The sequence below is a fragment of the Myotis lucifugus genome, unplaced genomic scaffold, assembly GCF_000147115.1.
Source record: "Myotis lucifugus unplaced genomic scaffold, Myoluc2.0 scaffold_2601, whole genome shotgun sequence".
NCBI lineage: Eukaryota > Metazoa > Chordata > Mammalia > Chiroptera > Vespertilionidae > Myotis > Myotis lucifugus.
Window position 1 is genome coordinate 1 of NW_005873649.1, and position 11,847 is coordinate 11,847.

Here is an 11,847-nt window from a genome sequence, read left to right on the forward strand (position 1 = left end):
GCGCCGAGGAGAGCGTGCTGGCCGTCACCATCACCGAGCACCACGGTCATCGAGGCGGACCTGGGCGTGTGGAGCTCGCGGGCGCTGCTCTACCTCACGCTCTGGTTCTTCCTCAGCTTCTGCACCCTCTTCCTCAACAAGTACATCCTCTCGCTGCTGGAGGGCGAGCCCAGCATGCTGGGTGAGCGCGGGGCCTCGGGCAGGCGGGCGGGGCACCTAGCTGGGTGGGGGTGGGGCACAGCTGGGTGAGGGCAGGGCCACTGGGGTGGGTGGGGCCACAAAGCTGGGTGAGGGCGGGGGCACAGGCAGGTGGGCAGGGCACGGAGCTGGGTGAGGGCACAGAGGTAGGTGGGGGCTCAGAGGTAGGTGGGGGCTCAGAGGTGGGTGGGGAACAGAGCTGGGCCCCAGCGGGGCACAGGCAGGTGGGCAGGGCACGGAGCTGGGTCGGGGCACAGAGGTGGGCGCGACCATGGCTACAGCTCATCGCTGGCAACTCCGTCCCGCAGGCGCAGTGCAGATGCTGTCCACCACGTGCATCGGCTGCCTGAAGATTTTCGTCCCCTGCTGCCTGTACCAGCACAAAGTCCGGCTCGCCTACCCGCCCAACTTCATCATGACCATGCTCTTCGTGGGCCTCATGAGGTGAGGGCCTGGCATTTGGGTGCGGGACTGGGTTCTTTTTCACGTTATTTAAAACTAGAGGCCCGGTGCACAAAAATTTGTGCACTGGTGGGGGAGGGGGGCTGGGAGGGGGTGTCCCTCAGCCCCACTTGTGCCCTCTCACAGTCTGGGACCCCTCGGGAGCTAACCACCTGCTGGCTTAGGCCCGCTCCCTGGGTGGCAGATGGCAGGCCTGATCCCTCGGTGCCTGCCCCGCCTCCCCGGGTCGAGCACTCGGCAGGGCCGATCCGGGGGTTGGGGTGCCGCCCCGGGTCTCAGATAGCAGGCCCGGATGGCGGCAGGGCAGGCGGGATGGCGCTGTCCCGCCCTGCCTGCAGTATGCAAATTAGCCACCATCTTCATGGGCAGTTAATTTGCATATCGTGCTAATTAGCCAATGGGAGGCGTAGCGAAGTTACGGTCAATTATTATGTTTGTCTATTAGATAGGATGCCTTTCCCTCCTTGGCCGGTTTTGCTCAGTGGATAGAGCGTTGGCCTGTGGACCAAAGGGTTCCAGGTTCAATTCCAGTCAGGGGCACGTACCTCTGTTGCAGGCTCCTCTCCCGCCCAGGCCCTGGTCGGGGCACGTGCAGGAGGCAACAAATTGATGTGTTTCTCACACATCAGTGTTTCTCTCTGTTTTCCCCTCTCTCTTCCAATCTCTGAAAAAATCAATGGAAAAATATCCTCAGGTGAGGGTTAAAAATAAATAAATAAATAAAGATATTTTTAAAAAATCTATAATAATAAAAGCATAATATGCTAATTAGACCAGACAGCCGAATGACCTTCCAGATGTCATTTCGGACGTCCTTCCAGATGAAGCCACCATGGTGGGGGCCAAGGAAGAGGTGGTTAGGGGCGATCAAGCAGGCAGGCGAGCAGTTAGGGGTGATCAGGCTGGCAGGCAGAGGGGTTAGGGGCGATCAGGCTGGCAGGCGGGTGAACAGTTAAGAGCCAGGCGTCCTGGATTGTGAGAGGGTGCAGGCCGGGCTGAGGGACACCCCCCCCCCCCCCCGCATGAATTTTGTGCACTGGGCCTCTAGTAATAAAATAAAATAAATAAAACGCCTTTACCATCCGGCCGGTGTAGCTCAGCAGTTGAGATCAACCCAGGAACCGAGAAGCCTCCCATTGGATTCCCGGTCAGGACACAGGCCCGGGTTGCGGGCTCCATCCCCTGTGGGGAGGGTGCAGGAGGCAGCTGATCAAAGATGTTACTCTCTCATTGATGTTTCTATCTTTCTATCCCTCTCCCTTCCTCTTTCTCTAAAAAAATCACTAACAACAGATTTAACAAAATAAATAAAATAAAATAAAATAAAATAAAATAAAGTAAAATAAAATAAAATGTCTTTCCTGTCACCAAGAGTGAGCAGCGGCTGAGTGGCGTCACCGTTGGTGGTCGGAGGCGAGTGCAGTGCAAACTCTCTGAAGTCTCCGTTTCAGGGCGGCGCGTGCACCTGGCTTTGTGCATCTCGTGCCCGATGGGTCCTTTCTGGAGCGGCCACGAAACTAGCTTAGTAACGGTTTCAGGGTGATGCGCCTCCTTCGGGGCCCACGCTCTGGCCACAGTGGCCCTTGCAGGCGGGTGGCCGTTTCCTGAGGGCCAGACCCAGCACAGCACGTGCGGGGGGTCAGGTGCGGCCCCTGCTGACTCCGGGCAGAGTCAGGTGAGCATCCCGACCCCCTCCGGCTTCTCTAGGTTCGCCACCGTGGTGTTGGGCCTGGTCAGCCTGAAGAACGTGGCCGTGTCGTTTGCCGAGACGGTGAAGAGCTCCGCCCCCATCTTCACTGTGATCATGTCCCGGATGATCCTGGGGGAGTACACGGGTGAGCGGCCAGCTGACTTCCTGAGAAAGGGGAGAAAGTCTTGATGGAATTTAGCAAAAAGCACGCAGGACAGGTCCTTCCTGAGGAGGGGCAGGCGCACGTCCAGGCCCTCGTTTCACACGCATTGTCCTCAGCAGCAGAATCCCCGGGCAGAGCCCAAGGCGAGAGCTGGGCACCAGGTGGAGGCAGTTCCTGCCCGGGCGCTGGGCAGTGGGTTTGCTGCTGGCCAGCCGGCCGCTGCCGGAGGAACCGGAGCTGTGCTCGGCAGCAGGGCCCTGGGACGAGGACGTGGCCGTGGCCGGAGGCTGCGCTGCTTCCTCTCTGCTGAACAGGAAGGGCTCGCATCGCGTCCATGCTGCCTCAGACATCAGAGCAGCGGCGCCGAGGGTCCCTTCTAGTGGGCGAGGCCCTCCCCGTACAAGAGGGCTGTCTGCCTCTCACGCCCGGGGTTTCGGTGCCGAATGAAAGGAATAAACCGCGTGGGCTCAGGCACTGAGTCTTCCCACCCCCGGTTTCTCCTTTTCATAGAATCCCTGAGCCCATCTCCCTTCCTCTCCTGTTTGCTGGTGAGAACTTGTGCAGCCTGGGGGTCACCCAGGCCCGGCAGAGGCCACCATCGAGGGGCCTGGCATTGAGGGGGGCGGGCTCTTGTGCCTCTGCCTCCCTCCAGCACAGAGACAGGCGCTGGGAAGGCAGGAGGCAGCGTGGCTCCCAGAGGAGCGGTGGGGCCACACATGGTCACAGCCAGGGTCACAACCGGGGTCACAGCCGGGTCACAGCCAGGTCACAGCCGGGTCACAGCCAGGTCACAGGTCACAGCCAGGTCACAGCCAGGTCACAGCCAGGCTCCCGGGTCACAGCCAGGTCACAGCCAGGCTCCCGGGTCACAGCCAGGTCACAGCTGGGTCACAGCCAGGTCGCAGCCAGGCTCCCGGGTCACAGCCGGGTCACAGCCAGGTCACAGCCGGGCTCCCGGGTCACAGCCGGGTCACAGCCGGGCTCCCGGGTCACAGCCAGGTCACAGCCGGGTCACAGCCAGGTCACAGCCGGGTCACAGCCGGGCTCCCGGGTCACAGCCGGGTCACAGCCGGGTCACAGCCGGGCTCCCAGGTCACAGCCGGGTCACTCCTGGGTCACAGCCGGGTCACAGCCAGGTCACAGCCGGGCTCCTGGGTCACAGCCAGGTCACAGCCGGGCTCCCAGGTCACAGCCAGGTCACAGCCAGGTCACAGCCGGGCCCTCCTGTCCTCCTCTGCAGGGTTGCTGGTCAACCTCTCCCTCATCCCTGTCATGGGAGGCCTGGCACTGTGCACAGCCACCGAGATGAGCTTCAACATCCTGGGGTTCTCAGCCGCGCTGTCCACCAACATCATGGACTGGTGAGTCCGGGGGTTGTGGGGACACCGTGTGCCCGGGGCGCACTGCTCACCTGCCTCAGCTGGGGGATGGGTGTTTCAGTCCAGAGCCGCTCAGTTCCTTCCCGCCACTCAGAGCTCGGCCAGTACGTCTGCTGCTGCCTTTTCCTAAAGAGCAAAACTGGAGGTTCCTCAACGAGGTAACTTTTTCTCGAAAACAAGCTAGAACTTGATGGTTCATGGCCTGACCCTTAAGAACGCTCACCAGGGCCGTGGTAGCTACCACACGCTGGGGTGCTGGGAGCCCGGGTCCCCAAGGCCCGAGCCGCGTCCTGGCTGCTGCGTGGACCGTCTGGGAGTCGCGCTGCGTCGGTGTCAGTGAGGTCCGCCCTGCAGGCAGCCCAGCATTTCAGAACCAATAATCACATTCAGTTTTGTCCTTTTGCTGAGAGAAGAGGAAACACCACCACGGGGGTCGGGGTCGCTGTCACCACCAAAGTGGGGCTTGAGGTTTTGAATAATCCTGCTAAGAGATGGTAAACAACTTTAATTCCACCTCCAACTCTCGGAGGCGTGGCCCCGCCTCTGTGGCTCCTAGAAGCATGACCGACCGACTGACCGACCAACCTACACAGCCTCCTGCACCGCACGCCCCGCAGCCTCAGTTCTGCGGACTCCATGCCCCACCCCCCCACACACACACACCGAGCCTTCTGTTTAAGTCACAGGAGGCATCTTTTTCCATGAGCCTCCCTCCACTTTCTTTTTTTTTTTTCTTTAACAATATGTTTTTATTGATTTCAGAGAGGAAGGGAGAGGGGGAGAGAGAGAAATATCAGTGATGAGAGAGAATCATGGATCGGCTGCCTCCTGCACGCCCCCCACTGGGGATGGAGCCCACAACCCAGGCCTGTGCCCTGACCAGGAATCAAACCGTGACCTCCTGGTTCATAGGTCGATGCTCAACCACTGAGCCACACCGGCCGGGCCCCGTGTCCGATGGTCCTGCAGCAGCGGTTCCTGAAGGGAGCGGAGCCCAGGGCTCTGCCAGGCTCCGTCTGGGCTGTCGGCGTCTCCAGGGCCATCGTTCTGGTTCCAGGCCCGACCGTGAGAGTTCCTGGCTCCACTGACTCGCCAGGTTTTTCATGAAACAAAACGTGCTGCTCCTGGAGTCGCATGAGCAGCGCCACTCACCAGGGCAGCCCCTTGCTTCCCACCGGACGCTGTCTGGCTTTCTCTTTGGCCGTGTGTGTGTGTGTGTGTGTGTATGTGTGTGTACGTGTGTGTGTGTACGTGTGTGTGTGCAGTCATGCATGTGCGCGGGTGTGTGTGTGTGTGTGTGAGTGTGCGTGTGTGTGGTTTCCCACGTGTCTGTCGCCTTCGGGAGTTCATGAGCCTGAGCTCCTGTTCCGTTTCCTGGGTGCCGGACCACGGCAGGTGCTGATTTAGGGGGACTCTTGGTTCAGAGGGGGGCTGTGGGGTCCTCTGACACCTCAGAGCTGGGTGGCCGCAGGCCCGTCGCTCAACCTCGCCGTGAGAAAGGCTGCAGGCGCTGCGTCCATTTCAGGTTCCCTACTGACTTCCTGCATCGAAGGTAACCTCTTCTCTCCTTCATTCCAGTTTGCAGAATGTTTTTTCCAAAAAGCTCCTCAGCGGGGACAAGTACAGGTTCTCGTAAGTATCACAGCTTCCCAGGCCCTCGCCTCTCCCTTGGGTGCAGGGGGGCTTTCAGTGACCGTGGGACTCGGGAGAAAAGCCCCGTGGCCCATGGAGGCCCCGGACGGGCCACCTTTCCCTCCCCTGGCCGTACGGGTGGGCTCAGCAGGCACAGGCCCTCCTGTTCCCCCCAGGAGCCCCCTGGTCCCCCCGGGAGCCTCCTCGTCACCCCGGGAGCCCCCTGGTCCCCCCGGGAGCCTGTTGCCTGCTCTGCTTGGTGCTTCCGCTGCTCTCACATGAGTCCGGGTGGCTCAGGCGTGCTGTGCCCGCAGGGCGGCCGAGTTGCAGTTCTACACCAGCGCCGCCGCCGTGGCCATGCTGGTCCCCGCCTGGGTCTTCTTCATGGTGAGTGGGGAGCAGAGCTCCTGGCACCTGGCGGCATTTGTCCTTAGCGCTTTGGGAGCAGAGTAGGTGGCGCGATGTCCTGCTTTGCTGAATTACAGTGTCCACCCCGTGCCCCAAGGAGCACGGACAGAGGTGGAGGCCAGGCCTGGTGCGGGTCTCTGAGGCCAAGCTGTAGCTGTGGGAGTTTCCCAAGGTTCTCCTGTGGCGGTTTTAGGCTGATTTATTTTCATTTACTTTTTAAAAACATTTTTAAAATTGACTTGAGAGAAAGGGGAAGGGAGAGAGAGAGAGAGGAGCATTGATGTGAAAGGAACATTGATTGGCAGCCTCCTGCCCGCTCCACACTGGGGATGGGGCCCGAAACCTGGACACGTGCCCTGATGGGGAATTGAACCAGTGGCCCTGGTGCGCCGGCCAGTGCTCCGGCAGCCCAGCCTCCCCGGCCAGGGTGCTCTGTGTTTACATGTTTGAGGAGCAACGAGACTCGGCAGCTGCACCATTCTGCTACGTTCCCACCAGCAGTGCCCAAGGGCCCCACCTTCTGCCCGGCCTCGCCAGCACGTGTTCTCTGGTTCTTGCTGCTGTTTTTGTAGTCGCCGTCCTGGTGGGGGAGGGGGCCTCCCTGTGGCTGGGGTGGCGATTCCCTGGAGACCGAGTGCACTGGCCGCGTGCCTGGTCAATGCCGTCCGGTCGCCACCCAGAAGGCAGGGTTCACAGCGGCCTCAGCCTCAGCTCGTGGGCCCCGGTGGCTGGGCACGTGGGACAAGGTCCTCCGGTGACGGGCACCGGGCCGACGGGCGTGCTGCGCCGCTCTGCTCCGCACGCAGGACCTGCCGGTGGTCGGGAGGAGCGGGAGGAGCTTCAGCTACACGCAGGACGTGGTGCTGCTGCTGCTGATGGACGGCGTCCTGTTCCACCTGCAGAGCGTCACGGCCTACGCCCTCATGGGCAGGATCTCCCCCGTGACCTTCAGGTAGGACAGGTGTCTGCCTGGCTGGTGCCGAAGCCTCGAGGTCTGTGAGTGCCAAGTGCTGAGGTGCTGGCCGAGGTCCCGGGGCACGGTGGCCGGGCCGCTGCCTTTGGTGCCATTTGAAACACACGCGTGGAGTGTGTGAAAGAAAGAGCTTTTTTTTTTTTTTTTTTTTTTTTTTTTTTTTTTTAGTTAAATCTTTATTGATCTCAGAGAGGAAGGGAGAGGGAGAGAAACACCAATGATGAGAGAGAATCACTGATCGGCTGCCTCCCGCACACCCCCTACTGGGGATCATGCCTGCAACCGGGGCATGTGCCCTGACCGGGAATCAAACTGTGACCTCTTGGTTCCTGGGTTAATGCTCAACCACTGAGCCACGCCCAGCTGGGCTGAGATTTTTAGGGAGGTTGCCACTGGGTGGGACTGTTGTGCTTAGAGCAGCGCGGTCAGCGGGCTCACCTGCGCGGCAGGACCCGTCCCAGGTCGGGCGCTGTGGGCCCTGGTGGCTGCGAGCACCTGTACTGTGTGAGCTCAATGCAGACCTGGATTCCTGCTTTTACTAACTTCCATCCACTTACCTGTGAACTCCGCACGTGACCACGGGCTCTGGGAACCTGGAGGGGTTAAAGGTCTGGTTAGCCGGTTTCCGCTTTTATAACTGGATTAGAGGCCCAGTGCACAAAACTCGTGCACCGGGAGGGTCCCTAGGCCTGGCCGGAGATCAGGGCCCATCAGGTTCCCCACCTCCCGGCCGCCTCCTTCCTGCCTGCTGGTCCCCCTCCATGTTCCGCGCCACCCCCTGGTGGTCAGCGCACATCATAGCGAGCGATCGAACGCCTGGTCTCTGGGTCGAACTCCTGAGGGGATAATTTGCATATTAGCCTTTTATTATATAGGATGGATTTAATAAAAGTACCATTTCAGTAACAAATAGAAAAGAATGAGCTAGAAACTCCAGCAGTGGTCAGCAGCTTGGCCACGTCACGTGGTGTGCGTCCGCCTCTTTCCTGTAACGGCTGAGCAGTCACCACAGTGGGACTGTCCCCAGTGAGGACAACAGAGGGCTCGATGGCACCGCACCTGCCGCAGCCTCAGTGTCCCCCGGGCGTACACGCCGGGCCACTCCGGGGCAGCTGTCCTCCTCTCTGCTTGTTTTAATTGGGCCCAGCGAGTGCAGTAAGTGCTCGACAGCCACCTGGGCCGGGAGCCACGTGCACAACCCCCTGTCTTGCAGTGTCGCCAGCACCGTGAAGCACGCCCTGTCCATCTGGCTCAGTATTATCATTTTCGGCAACAAAATCACCAGCCTGTCGGCCGTGGGCACCGTCCTGGTGATGGCGGGCGTCCTGCTCTACAACAAGGCCAGGCAGCACCAGCGGGAGGCCATGCAGAGCCTGGCCTCAGCCAGCTGCACGCCGGAGGACGGCACGGAGCCGCTGGTGCCCAAGGACCCCAGGCCGCACCACTGAGCGCCAGGGCCTCGAGGCGCAAATGGCTGCCCTCCTGCGGATGCGGCCTAACCCCCCTAGTCAGCTGGGGTAGGAAAGTGCATGTGCGGCCATTCCCGCCCCTTTCTGGGGTTCCAGTCAAAACCAGCGGGAATGTGAATGGGGACCCCCGACATTGGCTCCCTGGGGGCTGACCAGAGCCAGCTGCCGCTGAGCCATCATCAAGGGATGTGAAACTGCCTCCCGCCCCCCGTGCCAGACGCGGAGGCCTGGGACCCGCCGGCCTCTGCACGGCCCTCGCTGGGCACGCAGGTCTCACTGCAGTAGGCCCGGCCCTGATTCCTCTGTGGGCGACACCCCACAGCGGGGGCAGCTGTGAAGCCAGAGCTGGGTCCCGGTGCCACTGTGACCGCTCCCTGCTTGGTGCTGATGGAGAGAGCTCAGCCCACGCCAGCCAGCCTTCGAGGCTCCTCCTTCACGCCTTTGACCAGCGTTACTGAGCCCTGGGGCTTGTCAGAAGCCGCCCTCCTGGGTGAGCAGGGCTGGCCCCGCCCAGGAGCCTGCCTGCAGGGACAGAAGGCCCTCCTTCCGGTCGTGTCTCCTGCTGTTCAGGCCCCTGGTTTCCCGATGGTTTCTCGTTGGAAATAGGAACAGAGCCTCTTGGGGAGACCAGGCCTCTTGGAAACAGAGCAATAACCACGTCTCATGAAGTCCTGCCGACTTGAAAACGTTTGCCGTGTGGTGAAGTCAACGAGGCCTTTTAAACTACACAGCCTTTCCACGGAGCTGACCGCGTCCGCAGGACAGGCAGGCGTGGCCGCCTGCTTGGCACGCTCTCCCTTACCGGACGCTTCTGCGACCTCCCCAGGATTCTGTCCCCTTTCCTCCTTTTCTTCTTCCCTGAAAACCTCGGCTAAGGAGGACCCCCTGCCGGTGGCCGGGGAGAGCTGTCGAGTTGATCTGTGAGGACCAGCGTGAAAGCACTGCTGCCCCGGCCCCGGCCCCTGACGGTGGGACGTGAACAGAGAAGGGCCACCTGTGGCCGCCGGGCAGGACGGTCGCCTGGGCCTTCCCGAAGACTCTGTCATCTGTAGTCGGAGCCATGGCCGCAGTCTCTGCGTCTTGTCAGGGATTCTGGTCCCGAGGCCCATGACATGCCCCACCCTCCACTCTCTCCAGTGGCTTCAGCCGGTTTTGATTTTCTGAATTTTGGGCCACAAACAAGATGAAGATTACTAGTATGTGAGGCAACTTCCTGCAAAGCTGCTTTGGAGACTTCTGGTCGGGCTGTGGCTGGCGGCGCCCTTGCTCGGGGCTGACATGCCTCCCATCAGTCTCGCCTCCACCTCGAAGTCTCCATTCCGGGTCGTGGCCAGGAATCACAGCCACAGCCTCGCTCGGCCTTTTGTTTGATGACTGTGCAGACATGATGCGCCTGTAATGAACTGTCTCGTTCTTATAGTATGTTCTCCTCGCTGAACGGTCTCAGGTGTGTGCACCAGCGATGACTGGGAGTCGTCATCCATCGGTCACGCCCGTGTCTGTGGTTGTCCGTGCCTTTGTAAACACACACCGGAACCAGTGATACCGAGACGCGTCCAGATCTCTGGCTTTCAGAACGCCCGCTGCTGAACGGATACAAAGCCTCTTGTTTTTCAGTCCCAGTATCATCACTTCTGCACAGCAGTGTGCGTGTCGTCTGCCTTAGAAAGCTGAGGACATCCTTGCACAACCCAAAATGTGTCTTTAATTTGAGAAAGAATAAACATGATGAACAGGAAACAGGAAAAAATGTGCTGCTCAAAGAATGTCACCACTTGGAGCTGTGCTTGTGGCCTGAGCACGACACGCTTCTCCCCAAACCAGTGGTTTTTGCTTCCGGCTGAGTCTCCTGTGGATGGTCGGTCACTCAGACGGGCCAGGGGGTGACGGACACGGAGCCTGGCCTTACGTCTGCCCCGGTGACACGCTTCCTCAGGCCTGATGGTGTTCTCACCGTTCCCTGGGCCGGAAACATGAAGGAGGTCATTCCAGATGGAAACCCTCCCCTCGGCCTTGGCCCAGCGTCGTGCTGAGGACTTTCTTTCCCAAAACATGTACCTGCCCTGGTGGGGCCTCTCGTCTTCTTAGAAGCCCCAGCGTCCGGGGAGTCCGTTTCTTTCTGTTCTGGCTGAGGAGCCGAGAGCAGACGGGTCAGCTGCTCCCCTGGCAGCCGGAACATAAAACCTTCAACCCGCTGGCTCTGGTTCTGAGTGATGGCCCCGGGACCCATGCCCAGATGTCCAAATTGGGTTACAGACTGTTCTAACTGGCAAAGTCTTATGTGTGTCTGGGCTTGGTCCTCACCCCCACCCCACCCCCCACCGGCTGCCCCTCACGGACCTGCTGTCTGAGTTGAGTCTGAACCTGCCTGGTGTTGTGGGCTCCAGCTGGGAGGGCTGGTCAGGGTTTCCCACACCGGGAAACGAGAATTAACGAAAATAACCCTCGACATCAGAGCCAAGCCATCTTTGTTTTCTGCCAAATGGAGCTGTGGAGAAGCCCAAGCCCAGGCTGTCCAGTGCTTTGTATTTCGCCTGTTTGGGTATTTACGGGACCAAACAGAACATGGTGGTTAAGTAGTCGAGTCACTGTCCCTCCACCTGTGGTAACGTGTTCACCCTGTGGTGCCCTTGTCCTCTGTCCACATGAAGCTGCCACCGCAGCCACATCTGACTCTCGTTCTAAAAAGTAAAATAAAAGCCCCGCGTGTGCTCGCCGTCTGCGTTGGTGATGGGTCTGTGCTGCCGGGGGAGGACGGCCTCGCTGCGGGCACCGGTTTGCAGTGACCGGAGTGACAAATGGCTTCCCGTCCCCAAGGACCCGGGGAGCGGGATGCTGCCAGGTGCAGAGGCAAACGCTTCCTCCGAGAGAACATACCCCGTTCGGCTTCCGGAGCCCCGCGGGCACCGAGGCAGCAGCGGGGCTTGGGGCCGAGGCCTGGGCACAGCAGCTCCGCTGGCCGTGCTTTTTTCCCTGTTTTAATGGCTGGAGTGTTGTAAATGTCCCCCACTTCCTGCCCCCCCTTTAAAAATACTTATTCATTTCAGAGAGGAAGGGAGGAGAGACAGAGACACCGATGGGGGGGGGGGGGGCCTGGACGGTGACCGGGTGCACAGCTCGGTCCCAGCCGGAGCCGCACGAACATCGCGATGGCGGCCTCCTGCGCCCCGACGGGGACTGTGCGGCCACCCCCTGTGCCCGTGACCGGAACTGAACCTCCGCTGAGTAAACCGGCCAGGGATGCCCACCCCCTTTTTAAATTGCTTTCGGATGTGGGGGTGAACCGCTGGCTGCCGCCTGCACCCCAAACCGGCGCAGGTGCCCTGACCCGGAAGCCCCCCGCCCTCAGCCCGGCGCAGAGCGCCTCGCTCCAGCCACGGGCCGCGGCGGCCATGCTGTGGGGGCGGCGGGCTCGGTCGGCGCCGCCGCGGAGGAGCCACAGGGGCGGGGGAACCCGGCGGCCAGGCCGCGAG

General features: G+C 60.7%; 1 protein-coding gene across 1 annotated transcript; it reads left to right on the top strand.

Moving 5' to 3' along the window:
* Positions 1 to 5: 5 nt before the first annotated feature.
* Positions 6 to 8,522, top strand: LOC102416967 (solute carrier family 35 member E2-like; the record flags this gene model as incomplete). Its single annotated transcript, XM_014450538.2, is given in 9 exon segments — positions 6 to 38; positions 40 to 181; positions 507 to 642; positions 2,368 to 2,495; positions 3,754 to 3,874; positions 5,471 to 5,524; positions 5,839 to 5,911; positions 6,739 to 6,884; positions 8,119 to 8,522. Coding segments are annotated over 9 exon segments (1,068 nt in total), but the record flags the coding sequence as incomplete, so codon positions are not given.
* Positions 8,523 to 11,847: the final 3,325 nt, after the last annotated feature.